The following is a 17,039-nucleotide window of genomic DNA, read 5'->3' on the forward strand; positions in this document are numbered from 1 at the left end:
CTCCACGACTTTGAAAGTCGTAGAGCTTAATGGCTTTTTTGCATAGAGATAACAACTGGAGTATCTTAACTCTTCCTGTACTGGAAACAATTAGACTGATGTATCTGATCTTAATGTTTTATTTCTTAGCTGTACTACACATACAAATCATAATATCATCATTTTTTTTTCGCTTCAGTGTCTCTTTAAAGAGGGCATACCCCCATCACTTTTTCATTTTTTTAATGTATCGGTAACGGTTTATCTAAAAGTGTTGGGTCCTCACTTGGGTCAATACATGCAAAATTGGGAAAATTGCTTTGCGCAGGAAATGCACCTGCAATGTTGCTGGTGCTATATTTACAATTACATTTTTGAAGTAAAACTATTACATAAAAAAATAAATAAAAAAGGAACTACCGGTATACATTCCCTTCAGTACATTTTAGATTTTTGGAGAGTAAATAAAAGTGATCTGTGGTTATCAACTATTTAGTAATTGTTAGGTCTTTATTACCTGTGTTATTACATTTTCTTAAGTTCTTTCCATACTAATTATATTTAAATTAAAACCATGTGTGTGCATTTTATGTTACAGGTCAAACATTGCAAAAAATAGTAAAATGTACTATAATTACTTTTTTCCTATGTCACGTTCACTTAGGTAGTAGGTTTGGACTTGTCCGTCTCCTTATGGGGGATTCTCAATTATTTCTTTACTTACAAAAGCACCCAACTAACTGCATTTGCTCAGTCTAACTGTCAAAATAGTGTGAAAATGAGTAGGGAGCCTGTCTGACATCTTTGTATAAATCCTTTCCAGGGATTGCTTTTTTAAAGAATAAAGGTAATACTGGGAACCTCCCACGAAGAGAAGACTAGTCCAAAATCTGACAGATCTGTCAGCATTTTACTACCTATTTGCAAGTGACAGCAACATAGGAAAAAGTAATGTACAGTTTACTCAGGGAAAAATGTATACCTCATATCAATGTATTTAAAATTTTACCAATTTTTTATGATAATGGTCCTTAAATGTATTTCTTTCTAATAACTTTTTTAAAGAAAACCTGAACCAAGTAAAATTATTGAAATGAAACACATGATTTACCTGCAAATTAATACTACATACTTACCTTGCCGTCAGTTCCTCTCAGAAGCTCACCATTTCCTTCTTACAACGATTCCTTCCAATTCTGACAAGATTATGTCAGAACTGAAATATATCAGTTGCTGTCAGGTTTATATCAGTTGCTGTCAGTTATAACTGAAAGAATAACTGATGTGCAAGGTAGTATCCATGTTTCCCTACGGCGCAAATCGGCGACATTACAGTTTAACAGTGTGCTGACCAGGAAGCTGTTCTGGGTCAATTTCAAAATGGAGGATGGAGAAGTCCATTGATCACAGTGGACAAATAGTACGCAGGAGAAGAGAAGGACATTGATGAGTAGACTACAGGTAAGTATGTGAATAGGTGGATAAGTATGACGTGTGTATGTTTATTTGAACTTTTGATTTTCAGTTCAGCTTTGCTTTAAATTAATCTACAAATAATACCTGATAGTTTCTATCCATATGCCAAACGGCTATGAGGAAACGAATAAAGGCCTGTTGTGTGCAGAGACATTATTGCATCATACTGCCATAGTGAAAGCTAAATCCTTGCTATAACAACAACCGTGCTGTGGTTTTAATTCTCATTTTTTCCTTATATTCCCATTCTTATTATTATTTCAGTTTACACATACATTGTGAAGATCCCTCTAGGTTTAGCCCAGTAAAGTCTAGAATTGGCTAGACTGCCTTATCCAGCACATCATCACACTGAATGCAGAAAGGGAAATCTATGCAGCACAAGGGGGTTTGTAACTGTGTGGTTTGGCGAGAGAGGCTAAGAGAATGTCAATAAAATCAATAGAAAAGGTTTTCCTCATCATGCATAAAATAGGAGTCACTGGTTTAACTTTCTTCCCTGACAAATGCTAATCAATGGAGGTTTACAAGTGGCCTCACCACAGGCCGGGCACACCGCTGTCTCTCTGCGCCTATAGGGTGACTGAACAGTGTGCAGAGCAAGGCTGGAGGCCAGAGTGTAGCAAACCGTGGCCACCAATCAGATGTTATCAGGTTAGAGCAGTCACAAGAGCAAAAGATGAATTTTGATTGGTTGCTGTGGTTTACTCTGTATGAGGCAGGGAGCACACTTGTTTGAATTGCATGCAGTTTGCTGCAGAGTGGGAAAACGCATTAAAAAATCACACTCAATGTAAGTCTATGTAAGTCACTGTATACTGCAGCTCTCTAATTTGCAATGCACTTTTTAAAATTGCACAGCATGTAGTTGATTCCTGCATAATGAATGTGGATTGCATGCAATTCGCATACAATGACTTCCTGTACAAAAAGATATGATACTATATTTCATTCTATTGAAAAAAAAAAAAGACTGATTATTAAAAAACACAAATCACAATCAGATTAAACAAATTCCAAATGCACTGGCAAATGCAAACAAACACGCAATTCCAAAAACGCAAAATGTAGAAATGCATAAGGCAGAAAACTCACGGCTTTCTGCGCAGGCAAGTGTGCTGCCAGCCTTAGCCATAATAATACATAATTTACATTGACAGATGCACACAACAAAAACTCCAAAAAACAACATCCTACCCCGCCCCCCCAAAACACACAAAAAAAACCATACAGGGTGGATTTTTCATTTTTTCCCTTCTGCCCTGTGCAAGTGTTCAGGTCCATTCTAAGATTAATACAGTTATTCTATAGATTTGCAACCAGCAAAATAACTGAGGGGTGCGTGTAAAGCTGGCCACTAACGGTCCAATTTCTAGCAAAAATCGTTTGAGCGATCAGAAATTCTGATCGGAAGTGAAATATTGTAATATATCGTTCACACCATCAACGAACCAATCTTTGCTTCCTATCTATCACGACCAACAAAAAAATCCAAATTTTGGTTCAGCGAAAATTCATTCGGGCGACATTTTTTTCATTCATTCATAATTGATTGTGTCCACCAATGGAGATTATTTACAACCAATCCGATCAGAATTTCTAATCGCTCGAACGATTTTTTGCTAGAAATTGGACCGTTAGTGGCCACCTTAAGATCTTGCTGATTTCTGTTTCTGATTCCTGTGTGCCGCAACAGGTACAAAACGTCCTGCTTTGTGCAGGAAATTACTCATGAAGAATAAGAAAGCTACTAAGAATCTATTAGTCAGCTTGTTCTTTAGAAAGTATGCTACAAAATAATTAAAATACCTTGAAGTTAATTTTTGAGTTTCTGGAATGTATTTTGTACATACAAAGCTGGCTGCATCCCGAAATAGACATTTTCGGAACATTAAATTACAAAATAACTCGGACCTCATTCTGCTGACAGGGAGAAACAAGAGACTATGGTCCATATGGAATTCACTTTTTCTCCTGAGTGTTCTCCTAGGAGATACATTTTCAACTTCTGTTTAGAATAATTTTTCAGCCTTTTGCAATTAAAAAAAGTACCATAAAGTAGATGAAAAAGTACTATGAAAATTATTTCGAGTATTTTCTTGTTTATAAATGGTTTAAAGGGGATTTTATTGACAAGGTGTAAAAATATCACTCAGGAGAAAACGTAGAAGAAAAAGAGAATTGCATATGGGCCTATGGGTCTTCCCGAGCTCATATGGATTGCTGCAAATTCACATTTTTACTAACCAGCCTGATTGTTTTCATAAGTTATATTGCCACATGATTTTTGCACAAAAAAAATAAATAAATATGGCAGCCTCCATATTCCTCTCACTTCATGTCCCATTTAGGCCTCGTTCACATCAATTAGCGCAGATGGTCGTGCAATCGGCATGTAAGATTGCACGCCATCTGGGCCGCATCTGGGATAGCTGCTCATCCCATTCACTGAGTCAGCTCTGCGATTCCCGGAAAACGCATGCAGCAGTGCGATAGCACATCGCACTCCCGCGCAGCGCATATGATGGGAATGGTAGAAGTGCTGTCTATGCACTTCTGCCATTCTTGCATGTTGCACATCACACACACCGCCGAAATGTGCACGGCAGTGCGAATAGTGTGATCGAAGCCTTTAAAGTTAAAAAAATTGTATCCAAAAACAGCTTCAAATTAATTAAAAAAAAAAAAAAAAGATATTGCGCTTATGTAGTTTTGGAGATCCCTGTTTCTCTAGAGTCCAAGGGAGAGTCTATGGTGTCCAGTGAGTTACGGCACCATTACAGCGGAACTGTAGAGTGAAAATAAACACATTGTTTCACTTACCTGGGGCTTCCCCAAGGTTTAAAGCAGCTGTCCTGTCCCGTGCCGGTCCTACCCGAGCCTCCGTTCTCCCGCCGCAGCTCCATCCTGTACCTCGACTTGTAAGTCGATGCCAGCGCAGCCCTGCCAAGCATATCCTTTCCTCGCATTCCCCTCTGCAATAGCGGGGAACGCGAAGAAAGGATACGCGTGGCCAGAGTCGCACAGGCACAGTGGCCCAGCGGCGAAACAGAAAGTAGCTGGCGGCGGGAGAACGGAGGCTCGTCGAGACAGGACGGCTGCTGGGGACTTGGGGAAGCCCCAGGTAAGTGAAACAATGTGTTTATTTTCACTCTACAGTTCCGCTTTAATCTCCAGCTGCCTGCAAAGGGAGGTAGAAGAGGCCACTTGGACTGTGTTAGTTGAAACTTTTAAAGCAGCAGGGACAGCCATACTATCTCAGGGGAAAAAAACACACATATATATAAATAGATAAATACTTGTTCTACTTACATAACATGTATTGTACTGTTCACGTTTTGATTACAGCAAATTGTATATCTCACTAATATCATAAATGCGAAACTTTGGATGTTTGTTACTCAATCACGCAACATTGGCTGAACGGATGTGAATGAAATTTGGCACACACATAGTACATTACCTGGAATAACATATAGGATGCTTTTTATCCCCATAACCAAAAAGTGGGCGGAGACAAATACAAATTTCACTAGGAAAATGTAAACAGCAGCCATTCTAAAGGTGGCCACTAATGATCCAATCTTTTTCATCCAATCTTACCATTTCTATGTAATATAAGGTAACTGCCTGAAGTATCCATTTAGTACATTCATTCAATTTACCCTTATACTACATAGATTTGGTAAGATTGGATGAAAAAGATTGGATCATTAGTGGCCACCATTACACTGTTAGTGGCAGGGTTCCCAAACTTTGCACAGTTGGTCACTGGGTGACTGAGATTAATATTCAGAAAAGTGGGAGGAGCCTACAAAAGCCAATCAAAATTCACCTATTGATTTTCAAGGGGAATATTTAATTGCTGCCATTCTTGCACTGTTAAGCAAGCCTTTAACCTGGTACAGTTAGTCATTGGATGACTGGGGTTCAAATTCAGTAAAGGGGGTGGAGCCACAACCAATCAGATTAGTTTCATTTCGATGCAAATTATTGATGCCAAAGACCGCAAAGCTCACAGACTAGGTCACTGAGTAATGGAGTAATTGTGTGTTACAGTTAGAAAAAGTGGGCAGAGCCAACACCAGCCAAATACATACCCGGGCAACGTCGGGCCATCAGCTAGTATTAAATAAAGAGAAAACTGTTCCTGGCATTTTCCATTTTTACTTCTTCTGACTGAAGCCAATTCTAATGTAATTTCCTCCCTTTCTTTTTTTTGAAACACATGAGTACAGCATAGATCCTATTTCAACAGCTTCTCCCATTTCAGCCTCGTGTCACACTGAACTGCCCTCAGCCAATCAGTGAGGAGCAGGAATGTGGGAGGGAAGATGCGAAGCTTCCCTCTCATCGACAATGTACCAACTAGAGCCAGTCTGACTGAGATAAGATTTATTACAGCAGAAACACTTATAATTGGATTGAAGTGCTTGCAATGCAGGGTCAGTTTGCAGGCTGCATATTAAACACAGAGCACTGGGTACATGAAATTTGATTTTGTGGCTGACAATCCTGCTTTAAGAGCGCCAACTAGAGGTGTCGCTTATCTTTGAGGCAATGTCTGGTAGTCGTGTGACTGTAACATTCTCCTTCAACTCAATTCTATGAATGATTTTAGCAAGCTCTACAAGCTCTATGAGAAAACAAAGTCTTCAGTTGTTGCTTAACTAAAAGCCCCAGCATGCACTGCTGTTGGGAATTATTTTTATTCATACATTATCACGGTAAAAGGCATGATAACACCCTTGTCTTCTTTACCTGCACATCAGCACTCCTAGTGGCCAGTAACGGAAGGGTTAACCCCTTTGATTGACAGCCTCCCCTCCACACAAACTGTACAGAGCGGGTAAACGTTATCACTCAGCCCAAACACTCTGCGTTATAAGCCTTCCCATTTTAACCCCAGTAGAAAATATCTAGATTTGATTAGAAAAGGCAAAGTCCACCGTCCTGATTAAATTATCTGCAGCAGTCTTTTATAACCAACACAAAGGCTGTCTTGTACGCTGCATGGGAGGACGGAATCATCCCAGCTCATGGCTTTACCTCGATCCGCTGCCAATGTGGCCCAAAATACAACCCTCAAATGGTGGACAACAGCATCCCAGCAACAACAAAAATCCACAGAGGTCCCAGCAATATTAGTATTATTTATATAGCGCTGACATCTTCCACAGCGCTGTACAGAGTAAAGGCTTGTCACTTAATGAGGAACTGCAGTGAAAATAATGTAATAAAAAAGTGCTTCATTATTACAATAATTATGTATAAATGATTTAGTCAGTGTTTGCCCACTGTAAAATCTTTCCTCTTTCTAATTTACATTCTGACATTTATCACACGGTGACATTTTTACCGCTGGCAGGTGATGTCAGTGAAAGGAGATGCTGCTTGCTTTTTTTGGCAGTTGGAAACAGCTGTAAACAGCTATTTCCCACAATGCAATGAGGTTCACAGACAGGAAACTGTCAGGACCATGGTCCTGACATCACACTGTGGGAGGGGTTTCACCACAATATCAGCCATACAGACCCCCCTGATGATCTGTTTGAGAAAAGGAATAGATTTCTCATAGGAAAGGGGGTATCAGCTACTGATTGGGATGAAGTTTAATTCTTGGCTAAGGTTTTTCTTTAACTGTCCTTCAGAGGGGATCACAATGGAATCCCCACCATAGTCATATGTCTATGTATGTATTGTGTAGTGTTTGTATAGTAGTCTAGGCCCAATTTAAGCAGAAGTCAATTGACTTATCTGTTTGTTTTTGGGATGTGGGAGGAAACCAGGGTGCCCAGAGGAAACCCACCCAGATACAAGGAGAACATACAAACTCCTTGCAGATAGTGCCCTGGCTGGGATTCTGAGTGCTAATCATTATGCCGCTGTGCTGCCCAATCATAACACAAACTTTGCTTTAGCTTTGCAGACAAATATTTGCTTGTTTTTAATCTATCACGCTATCAAACTTTGTAGCAAATGTTCCAATTATCTTATCAATAGAATCATAACTAGTCTATATTTAAAGAGACCCTCCATTTTTACTATGAACTTGCCATGAATCTAGATCAGAGTTCCGGCGCAATTTTTTTTTTTTCTGTAAATTAATCTGATTCGTTAAAAATTGTAGTTTAAAATGCATGTGTCTGCATATGTATAACATATACACTAGTTCCAGAGTAAAATCCACAAAAACATGTTTTTTTTTCTTCATCACTGTCACTTAAAATAGGTTAGAAAAATCTGATAGATCTGACACTAGTTCATCTCCTCATGGGGGTTTTCCGGGGTTTCAAAACCACCTACTGAACTGCGGGTGCTCAGTTCAAGTGCCACAATAGTGTGCCAGCGTGTATGTAGGTTGGCCAGTATCTTTCTATAGATCCTTTCCATTAAGTGCTATGGTAAAGAAAAAGTGAAATGTCAAGAATCCTCATAAGGAGATGGACTAGTTTAAAACCTGTCAGATATTTATACTAGTTCCAATCTGTTAGATAGTTAATGCTAACTGTAGGTGACAGCAAGATAGGAAAAATGTAATTTATAATGCCTTTTAGTCTGGGAGAAATGGACTTCTTTTAAGTATGTGTACACATGTATTTTAAATTTTAACACTTTTGGCGATAGTGGGCTAATGATCTGTACATTTTAATCTGCAGCCAACAACAATTCTAAAAAAAAAAAATAGAAAGAATACAGTACTTTGCGGATTCTGTATTTGGTGTACTGCTGCCATGAGAAAGTGCATTTATTAACACCTGCACTAATCCACTGACTGCCGACAAACTTCCCTACACCATGTGCCAGTCTCTGTTACACATACTATTATATGCAAAATAAAAACAAAGTAATCTTGCTAAAATAAATGCTTGTCGTTAAGCCTATATATAGAACTCTCAGCAAAAGATGAAGTGTCCCTTTAATTGTGCTTTCGCTACACAAATATCAATAGTTCCTGACAGATAACAGATGTATGATAGACGATATAAGAGACACCGATCTTGTAAAGGACAGAGAGACAGATCTTTGCACTGAAACGTTTTCTGTGTATTGTATTTAGGTTATGTATATTTTTGAGTGTATGAGTTCATATGGTGAGATTTATAGATGGATGTCTCAACAAATGGAAATCAGAATGGAAGAACTACAATTCCATTGTCAGTCACCATTGCTCCCCCTGCACCTTCTGTCCACAGTAGCGGGGGGGGGGGGGTCACTAGGAAGAATGCATGTGTTTTTATAAGGTCGGGGAGACCAGTGGTAGCAGTGCTGCGGCCTATGCTGGGAAGGCACAGGTAGTCATAGGACAGCCTGCAGATGACACCGGTAAACAATGTGAAACGATGGGATGGAAAGGGCACTGCTGGATAACAGGGTAGGACACAGGTAAAATAGAAGAGAACTGACTGTGAGGGACATAGGTAAAGAATACGAGAACATGCTTTCACAGGGGAAGGGGGGACTGGTGAATAATAGGATACAGGCTGGGGGCACAAACGGATAATAGAACTAACTGGGGGTGAGGGGCAGGAGTAGTGGAAGGGGGACAAAGGCTTGTTAAGGGACATAGCTAAATGACAGTACAGGCTAGGGGACACAAGGAGATAATAGGATAGGAAACGGGGGGGGGGGGGGGGGGGTTATAGGTAAATGATAGGGTAATGGTGGTGAAGGGGGGCATTGGATGGGACGCACCGGGCAAGTTGAGGTGGGTACAGGTAAATAATAGCCAGAGAGGCACAGATGAATAATAAGAACAGGCAGGGGAGGATACTGGTAAATGATAAAGGCACAAGCTGCAGTGGGGGGGGGGTCACATATGATCCAGGGCTGCAGTGATCTGGGTGTCCTGACCAGGGAGGGCTATGCTGGGAAGGCCAACTACTCTGCTTACTGGAAACAAGGCAGATCACTTAACAGATCAATGACACCCAGGTCCACACATGTATGTACTGTCAGCAGCATGAATGCCTCCCTGAGATCGATCAGCGCCATGCACACAACTGGCTAACATTGTGGCAAAGGGGGGCCTATGTCACTAGCGACACCTCCTGTGTCCCAATAAATCATATAGTGCCCTCTGACTGCATGCCAACACTGAGACCCTCCAGAAATAATGACAATCATAACAGCAATAATAACAACAACAGAGAATAGTGTCAGCATTTCAAAGACAGCAATATTACTGTAGTACGCGGTGAGTATCTACATGTTATTTATTGACATTCACCCTCCCTACTATTGCTAATATTATTTTAAATACAAATATTTTAGTAAACATTCACAAAACATATTTGCACCTTAGGTTATTTTAATTAATTAAAATTATATTATGAGAAATCATAAAATGCATGCTAACATATTTTTAAATATGTTAACAGGCTTTAAAAAAATACAAAATACACTATTTTAATGTCATGGTGTTATCTTCCATTTTTTATTGCTATATAATGTACATTAAAATGTGCTCACTGCAATATGTGTGTGTGTGTGTGTATATATATATATATATATATATATATATATATTTATTTTTTATTATTTATATACCATATATGTGTACATATATTTATTCATATAATATATGTATGTATGTATATGTGTATGTATATATATATATAACTTCTAAAGCAGCATGACCACTAGGCACTAGTCTATGCGTCACATATATCAGCATATGTTTTCTGTTTTATATATTAAAATACAATTACTTAGACATCAGTAAAAAGGGGAAATCCATATCCATTTTTTGCAATCAGTGACATTTCGACTACCAACCACTTGATACAGACTACAAAATACTCGATACAGACTATCAAACACTGGATACAGACTTCCAAATACTTGATACAGACTACCAAATACTTGATACAGACTACCAAATCCTTGATACAGACTACCAAATACTTGATACAGACTACCAAATACTTGATATGTTTGATACACCGTGACACACAGTCACTTGCAAACTCGCCACTGTCACTCTTACCAGAGAATAGCATGGCAGAGTCACTTAGTGACGCCTCCTAAATGCCATTCCAAATAGCGATTATACAGAGTGCCTCCTGGCCCATGTCGCCCTGTCCTCCATGGGTCATCTGACATACAGGGGACAAGTGTCAGATTGATAGAACCGTTTGTAATTGCCGTTCAGTACTTTATATATAAAAATAAAATAACAAACAAAAAATAAACAAAGAAGAAGACCTGATCGAACAGAAAACAAATACTTATTTTTTGCTTCCTATACAGATGAGAAGCCAAAACCAGCAGCATGACCTACTGTTGCCCTGCATAAGGTGTGGTGGTTAGTGGGGTCTGCCAGGTGTCACCAACCCCCCTCCCCCCAATTCCTCCTCCGGCTGAGAGAAATAAGTACACCCCCCTAACACCGGCCTGGATAGACTGATCCCATATTGTACTATACCTTGGCCTGTTGGTGTAATCATCCCAATGTATTCAGAAGGGAGGGCGCACACAAACAAGGGGGCATTAGTATATGATGGGGGGGGGGGAGACCTCGGTACAAAATACATATTCAACACATTATACAACCGGCCATGAAAAATCAATTGCACAACAACACAACCTCGCCGCTCCAATCCTTCTTGGCACAGAGGGTGAAATCTAGCCAACGGCAAAAATATCATAAATGCTGAAAATAACCAGCAGTGATAATTATTATTATATTAATTATCCTTACTGCCACAAACGGCTACCAAGTATAATACGCATATTCATGTCCCCCTGGACTCTCTCTCTCTCTCTCTCTCTCTCTATATATATATATATATATATTCTCTCTCTCTCTCTCTCTCTCTCTCTATATATATATATATATATATTCTCTCTCTCTCTCTCTCTCTCTCTATATATATATATATATATATATATATAGAGAGAGAGAGAGATGTTCATTCCACAAAGTTTAATACTTATAGCTTATATTGGTGTGATATGCCTGATATATATATATATATATATATATATATATATGTATATATATATTTTTTTCATAAAAAATGTTTGCTTGTCTTGCAAAGCACTCTCAAACCAAGTACTGTCAGTCCAAGGTTTTACTGTGTGTATATATATATATATATATATATATATATATATTACATCTACAAAGACGTGTTATATATATCCGTGTTTGTGTATATATATATATATATATATATATATATATATATATATATATGTAACGCACACATCTGTATATATACAGAATATACATATGTATATATATATATATATATATATATATATATATATATATATATATATATATATATAGTATTTCCCCCAGTGTGATTGTGCCTTGGACAGGACTCTTGACGTCCTATAGAGACAGAACAAAAGAGATTTATCACCACACTGTGCTGACTCCCCCAGCAGCAGCTCCTTCACCTTGACAGAGTGTGTCTGGGTTTACCACGGGAGGGGGAGCCACACGACAGGCTCTCTTGATCCGCCAGACCCCATTCTCCGGGATTTTAGCCTGTTTAACCCAAAGCCAAGTGACACTGCCCTCTCCAGAGCTGAGATTTATATCAATAATTCATAGAAATCGCTTGCACTCCCGTTTCCTTCATCTCCCCCACTCACACACAGTATTACCCGGGACCCCCCTTCTGGTATTAGGAGAAGCTAACAAGCAGCTCTCCACCAACAAGCCACTGGCAGCAATGAAGATACTCTCGGCCCTATTCCTTCTATAAACTGCCTGAATGCAAAGGGTTAAACAATACAAGTGTCTTTTTAGCAACAGTCCATGTCTACTCCTTGTCCAGAGAGCAGAGCTGCAGGTTGCACAGAGAGAAGCCCCATTAGATGCTCCTAGAATGCAGTTTTAATATGATATCAATAGCAATTTGCTGCACATGATTAATATCACAGGCACATCAGCAGCCCCTATACTGGGCTGGCTTTAAACGTGACCAGAATGCAGCCGGATCATTTCCCCCCAGCCGTCCACAGGCCTGCTTTTTTTACAGGCTGGTAATTAAGTGCAAGAGGAAAAGAATCGTGTATTTAATTGTCAAGTGCACAGCTCCAGAACACCCCCCCCCCCCCCCCATACAAGCCTATTACAGACAAGAGCAGGGATGGGACCTTGCATGCAATGGGCTTGTGGCAGGGTCATTTTTGCACAGAACAGCACAGTGCAAATAGCAGAATATTGGTTTAAGCAGTTAGATCTTAGGAAATGTATTTTTAAACACAGACAACACTGTACACTGTCCTTTGCTAAAAATAACTCATTGATCGTCTGTTTTTTTCCCCCTTCTCTAATCAATACCCAATAATGTCCATTGTATTCAAACAGAGAACGCTGGGTGTGTTTAAACTAAAAAAAAAGCATGTTAGTCACGTTTCACACGTGTTATTAACTTTGCATAATATAGATGAATTGTACAATTGAATTGATTTAACCTAGTCTTTGGGTGCATTGTGTTTATATGGCTCTATTGTTCAGTAACAGTCTATGCCATTTGGGCAATGCAGTGCTTTTTATGTTTTGTTTTTTAAAGGATTGCATTAAGCATTAATTATTGTGATGGGGGATATTGAAATAATTCTGTGCAACGATTATTTACATGTCCTCTCCTAAGTGGATTGTGTTTTTAGAAGCTGCACATGCCTTTTATCACCTGCACAATAATGAAAAAGAAGCATTATGGAATTGCAGCACATTGCAGAGGCATTTATAAACTATCATAGTACTGAACGGTATAAATAATAGATTATGTTTACATTGCTTTTATATCTTTTTTTCCACAGCACTGACTCTTCTTCTAAACCCAGAACAATAGATGGACGCAATTCAGGCGTTGGCCGCTAGAGGGAGCACACCCACCCACAATACACACGATAATGAACAAGTATACAGTAGCTTCAAATCGATCCTGAGCCTTGAGAATTCTTTATTCACCCCCCCCCCCCCCCCTCTTTAACTCCATGCAAGCAAGCTAAACTTTAAAAGTTCTCTACATATTATTAAAAATATGCAAATATTTAATTGAATTACTCCCAAACACCATGCAATTATTACTTGGTACTAAAACGAAACTAGTCAGAGGAAGATACATTGTGGCTATGCTGAAACTTCTTGTTCATCACAGATAGCTGTAGAGCTATATATATATATATATATATATATATATATATATATATATATATATATATATATATATATACCTTCCTAGCAGCTCTGTGTGTGTGCTGGGATCGGATAGTGGACCTCCACACAGGTACGGCCACCGGTGGAATGCATGGTGGATAGGTGCCGATGGTGTGATGAGGACCACTGGTGGTGGTGGAAACTCACCTGCGAGCCTTAGAGCTGACATTCTCTGGAACTCCGGCTCCTGCAGCCACTTCCACATCCTCCTGAAGGTCTCCCTGCCAGATTTCAGTTTACTCCAAGGTTTGGGGTTCCTTAGAAGGTCTGAGAGGGTGCCCTGCGACCGGCACAGCACCCTCTGGGCGAAGATCGCCTGGGGGATGCTGTACCTTTTCAGCTCCGCCGTGATCCTCTGGGCCACCTCTTTGGTGTTGATCTCCTCCAGCTGTCCAGAGTTGCTGAGCTGGGACCCGGAGGAGGAGGGTGGCCTGTCCCGGCTGGAGGTCAGCATGGCCCCGTGAGACTGAGCATGGCCCGGGTGGCCAGGGTGGTGCATGCCGTTGAGGTGGGACATCATGGCAGAAGGTGGGGTGGCCAACCCCCTGGACAGGTGCTGGTCGCCTCTTGCCAGCATGGCAGCGTGGGCATCGAAGTTTTGGCTGAGCATCTTCTCGTGGCCAGGAGGTCCATAATTGTGGAGGCTCTGTTGGCTGTTGTGGATGGAACCCAAGCCGTTGCCTAGTTGGGAGGCCGTCAGGGGGGACAAGCTTTGCCCCATGCCAGTCATGTCCTTGTAGGGGCTGTACAGGTTGTTCATGGAGGGTATCCCCCTATCATCCCTCATGAGGGTGAAGCTGCCACTGACGTTGCCAGACAGCCGCTGGTGGTGATGGTGATGGTGGGGATGGTGGTGGTGGAACTTGTCGGACACGGTGGAGATGGGGGGCAAGGGCTGGAGAGGCGTTAAGGTGGTGTAGGTGCCGCTCATGCCCATCCCTGGTGGTGAGGAGTCGCAGGGCATGCTCATTGCATGGTGCAAGGGGATGGACAGCTCTGGACGGTAGTCCCCAGTCCCATCCAGGATGGAAGCCATGCTGGAGACCATCGCGGACCTGGAGGATGGAGAAGACAGCTCTTGGTGGAGCCTCCTGTGGTGGTGGTGGTGTTGATGGCTCTGGCTGCTCATCAAATCCTGCTCACCATGCAAACTGCCCATACTGTCCATTGTCATCTCTAGGTTCATGGCGCAGGCATCCACCAGCTCTTTGGTTCGGCATCTAAAGGCGTTCTTCAGTCCATGGGTGGGGGTGTGGGTGAGTGGGGGTCAGCTGGAAGGCCTTAAAGGGTGACTGCAGGTGAGAGTGAGTGCTGAGTGCAGGTGTGTGTGTGTGGGGGAGAGCTGTATCAGACGGGCCGCTGCTGCTCCTCCAGCCCCTCTCCTCCTCTTACGTCTTCTGCTCAGCCAGCCGGAGCTGTCCAGAGAATGGCTCTGCTGAAAGCGCAGCCTAGCCCAGCCAGCGCGAGCCCTGCGGACGGGCGCCGCCTCCAATCCCCGGCCTGCTGCCTCTCAATGTCAGGAGCCGCCAGCCAATCGCACGCGAGGGCGGGGCGGGCCCCGTTTCAAGACTGGTTGAAGTGTCTCTCTCTACTCATTGCTCTAGTCTAGTGCAGGGAAGAAGAGCGCTGAAGAATAGTTAAAGGAACAGTGTGGCTTTTTTTCCCCATTTTTTACTGTGTGTGCAGCAGCCTAAGCATACACTGCACAAGAAGATCTCACACCAGAAGCTGTCATGTTTGAAATATTCTTTATTTTGTCCAGATAGAACAACATCTCATGTAGGTCAAAATGCCAGCAATGAAGAGAGAAGGTGTGAGTAGGAAAACTGGTGAAGTTAGCAAAGGAACAGGAAATACTAATTTGTTTCCATAAAACAGAAGGTACTTGCAAATATTCAGACTTTTGTAAACAAGGGAAAGAAGGGAGTGGGGGTAGAGACATCGGGACATGTACAGCTATGAAGGGGTTAAAAAGGATTGTTTTAAGGATGCTATTGGGGAAAATGACAATTTTGCTTTCCTGAAATAAAAGAAAATACTCCGCTTTGCATAGGTGATCATTAACCTGTATTATGTAAAGCCTCAAGAGAGTGAAGGTATTTGCAAATCATTCCCTTATACCCCAGTCATGCATTCTGAACTGCGGTTTTATAGCGCACACTTATACCTTATTCATTTTATAGCACACCACACCTATAGTCTATCCATTTTACAGAGCTTTACCATTCAACGTACAGAACCGCTGCATAACTACAGAGGAGCGTGCCCTGCAACTGCTGGGGGGAAAGAAGGGGGAGCAGAGCTGTGAGGTGGCCCCAACTGGAGCCGGATCTTCAACAAGGCAAACCTAGGCAGTTGCCTGGGGCCTAGAGAAGGTCTAGGGGCCTAGTGAATGCTAGTCCCACACCAAATCTTACTTAAAGCGGAATATAACCCTGCATTTCAACTTTGCTCTAAAACATTATTTACAGTATATTATATGCAACCAGCATTTTTTTACTAGACCAGCATTGGAAGGGTTACACAGAGCTTTAAAGTTCCTGGAGAGAACTGCAGACACATCCGAAGCTTACATAGATACATTTTGTTTACATAAATGTATCTAAGTGTGGAATGTGACTCACTCTCTCTGTGAGAAGGAGCTGGAGGACAGCCAAAGAGTGTGTAACATTTATCACTTGTTACATTCTATTTAGTTAAATGTATCTATCTGAACTTCTGCACATCTCTCCATGGAACTTTAAACCTCTGTGTTTAACCCTTCCAATGCTGGTCTAGTAAAAAAATGTTGGTTGCATATAATATGCTGTAAATAATGTTTTAGAGCAAAGTTGAAATGCAGGGTTATATTCCACTTTAAATAGCCCGGAGACCAGCAAATACTGCTATCTTGCCTGGTGCCCCATTACAAACATTATCCTTTTCTGGCTCCAACTACTAACTTTCCCTTTCTCCATTCATCAGATCGGGTATTTTTGTGGCTACACTTGTTATGGGTGTAAAGATTAAGATGGCTACACTTGTTTTATGACCCTTCAAGGTCACCAAGGGGAGGCATGGAAAAGGGTGTCCTCATGGGGGGGAGGGCATGATTTGTAGATATGCCCCTGGTACAGAAAGGTGTTTTGACTGTATGTATTCAAAGGACTCTATGGTAGATCTTGTATGTAGAGGTCAACATCTGTAAGGAGTTTGCATGTTCTCCCTGTTTCTGCGTAGGTTTCCTCCGGGCACTCCGGTTTCCTCCCACCTCCCAAAAACATACAGATAAGTTAATTGGCTTCCCCCTAAAAATTGGATTGGCCCTAGACTATGATACATGCAATACACGATACATGCATAGACATATGACTGTAGTCGGGACTAGATTGTGAGCCCTTCTGAGGAATAGTTAGTGACA

At 41.2% G+C, this 17,039-nt stretch overlaps 1 protein-coding gene across 2 annotated transcripts in view; it reads right to left on the reverse strand.

Moving 5' to 3' along the window:
* ONECUT2 (one cut homeobox 2) overlaps nt 1-15,021 on the reverse strand; it is a 72,381-nt gene extending 57,360 nt beyond the window's left edge. For both annotated transcript variants that reach the window (XM_068271863.1, XM_068271862.1), the window contains exon 1: nt 13,787-15,021. In XM_068271863.1, the coding sequence (XP_068127964.1) occupies nt 13,787-14,825 (1,039 nt within the window). In that variant the 5' untranslated portion in view covers nt 14,826-15,021. The remainder of the gene's footprint in view (nt 1-13,786) is intronic.
* Nucleotides 15,022-17,039: the final 2,018 nt, after the last annotated feature.

The sequence above is a fragment of the Hyperolius riggenbachi genome, chromosome 1 (assembly GCF_040937935.1).
Source record: "Hyperolius riggenbachi isolate aHypRig1 chromosome 1, aHypRig1.pri, whole genome shotgun sequence".
NCBI lineage: Eukaryota > Metazoa > Chordata > Amphibia > Anura > Hyperoliidae > Hyperolius > Hyperolius riggenbachi.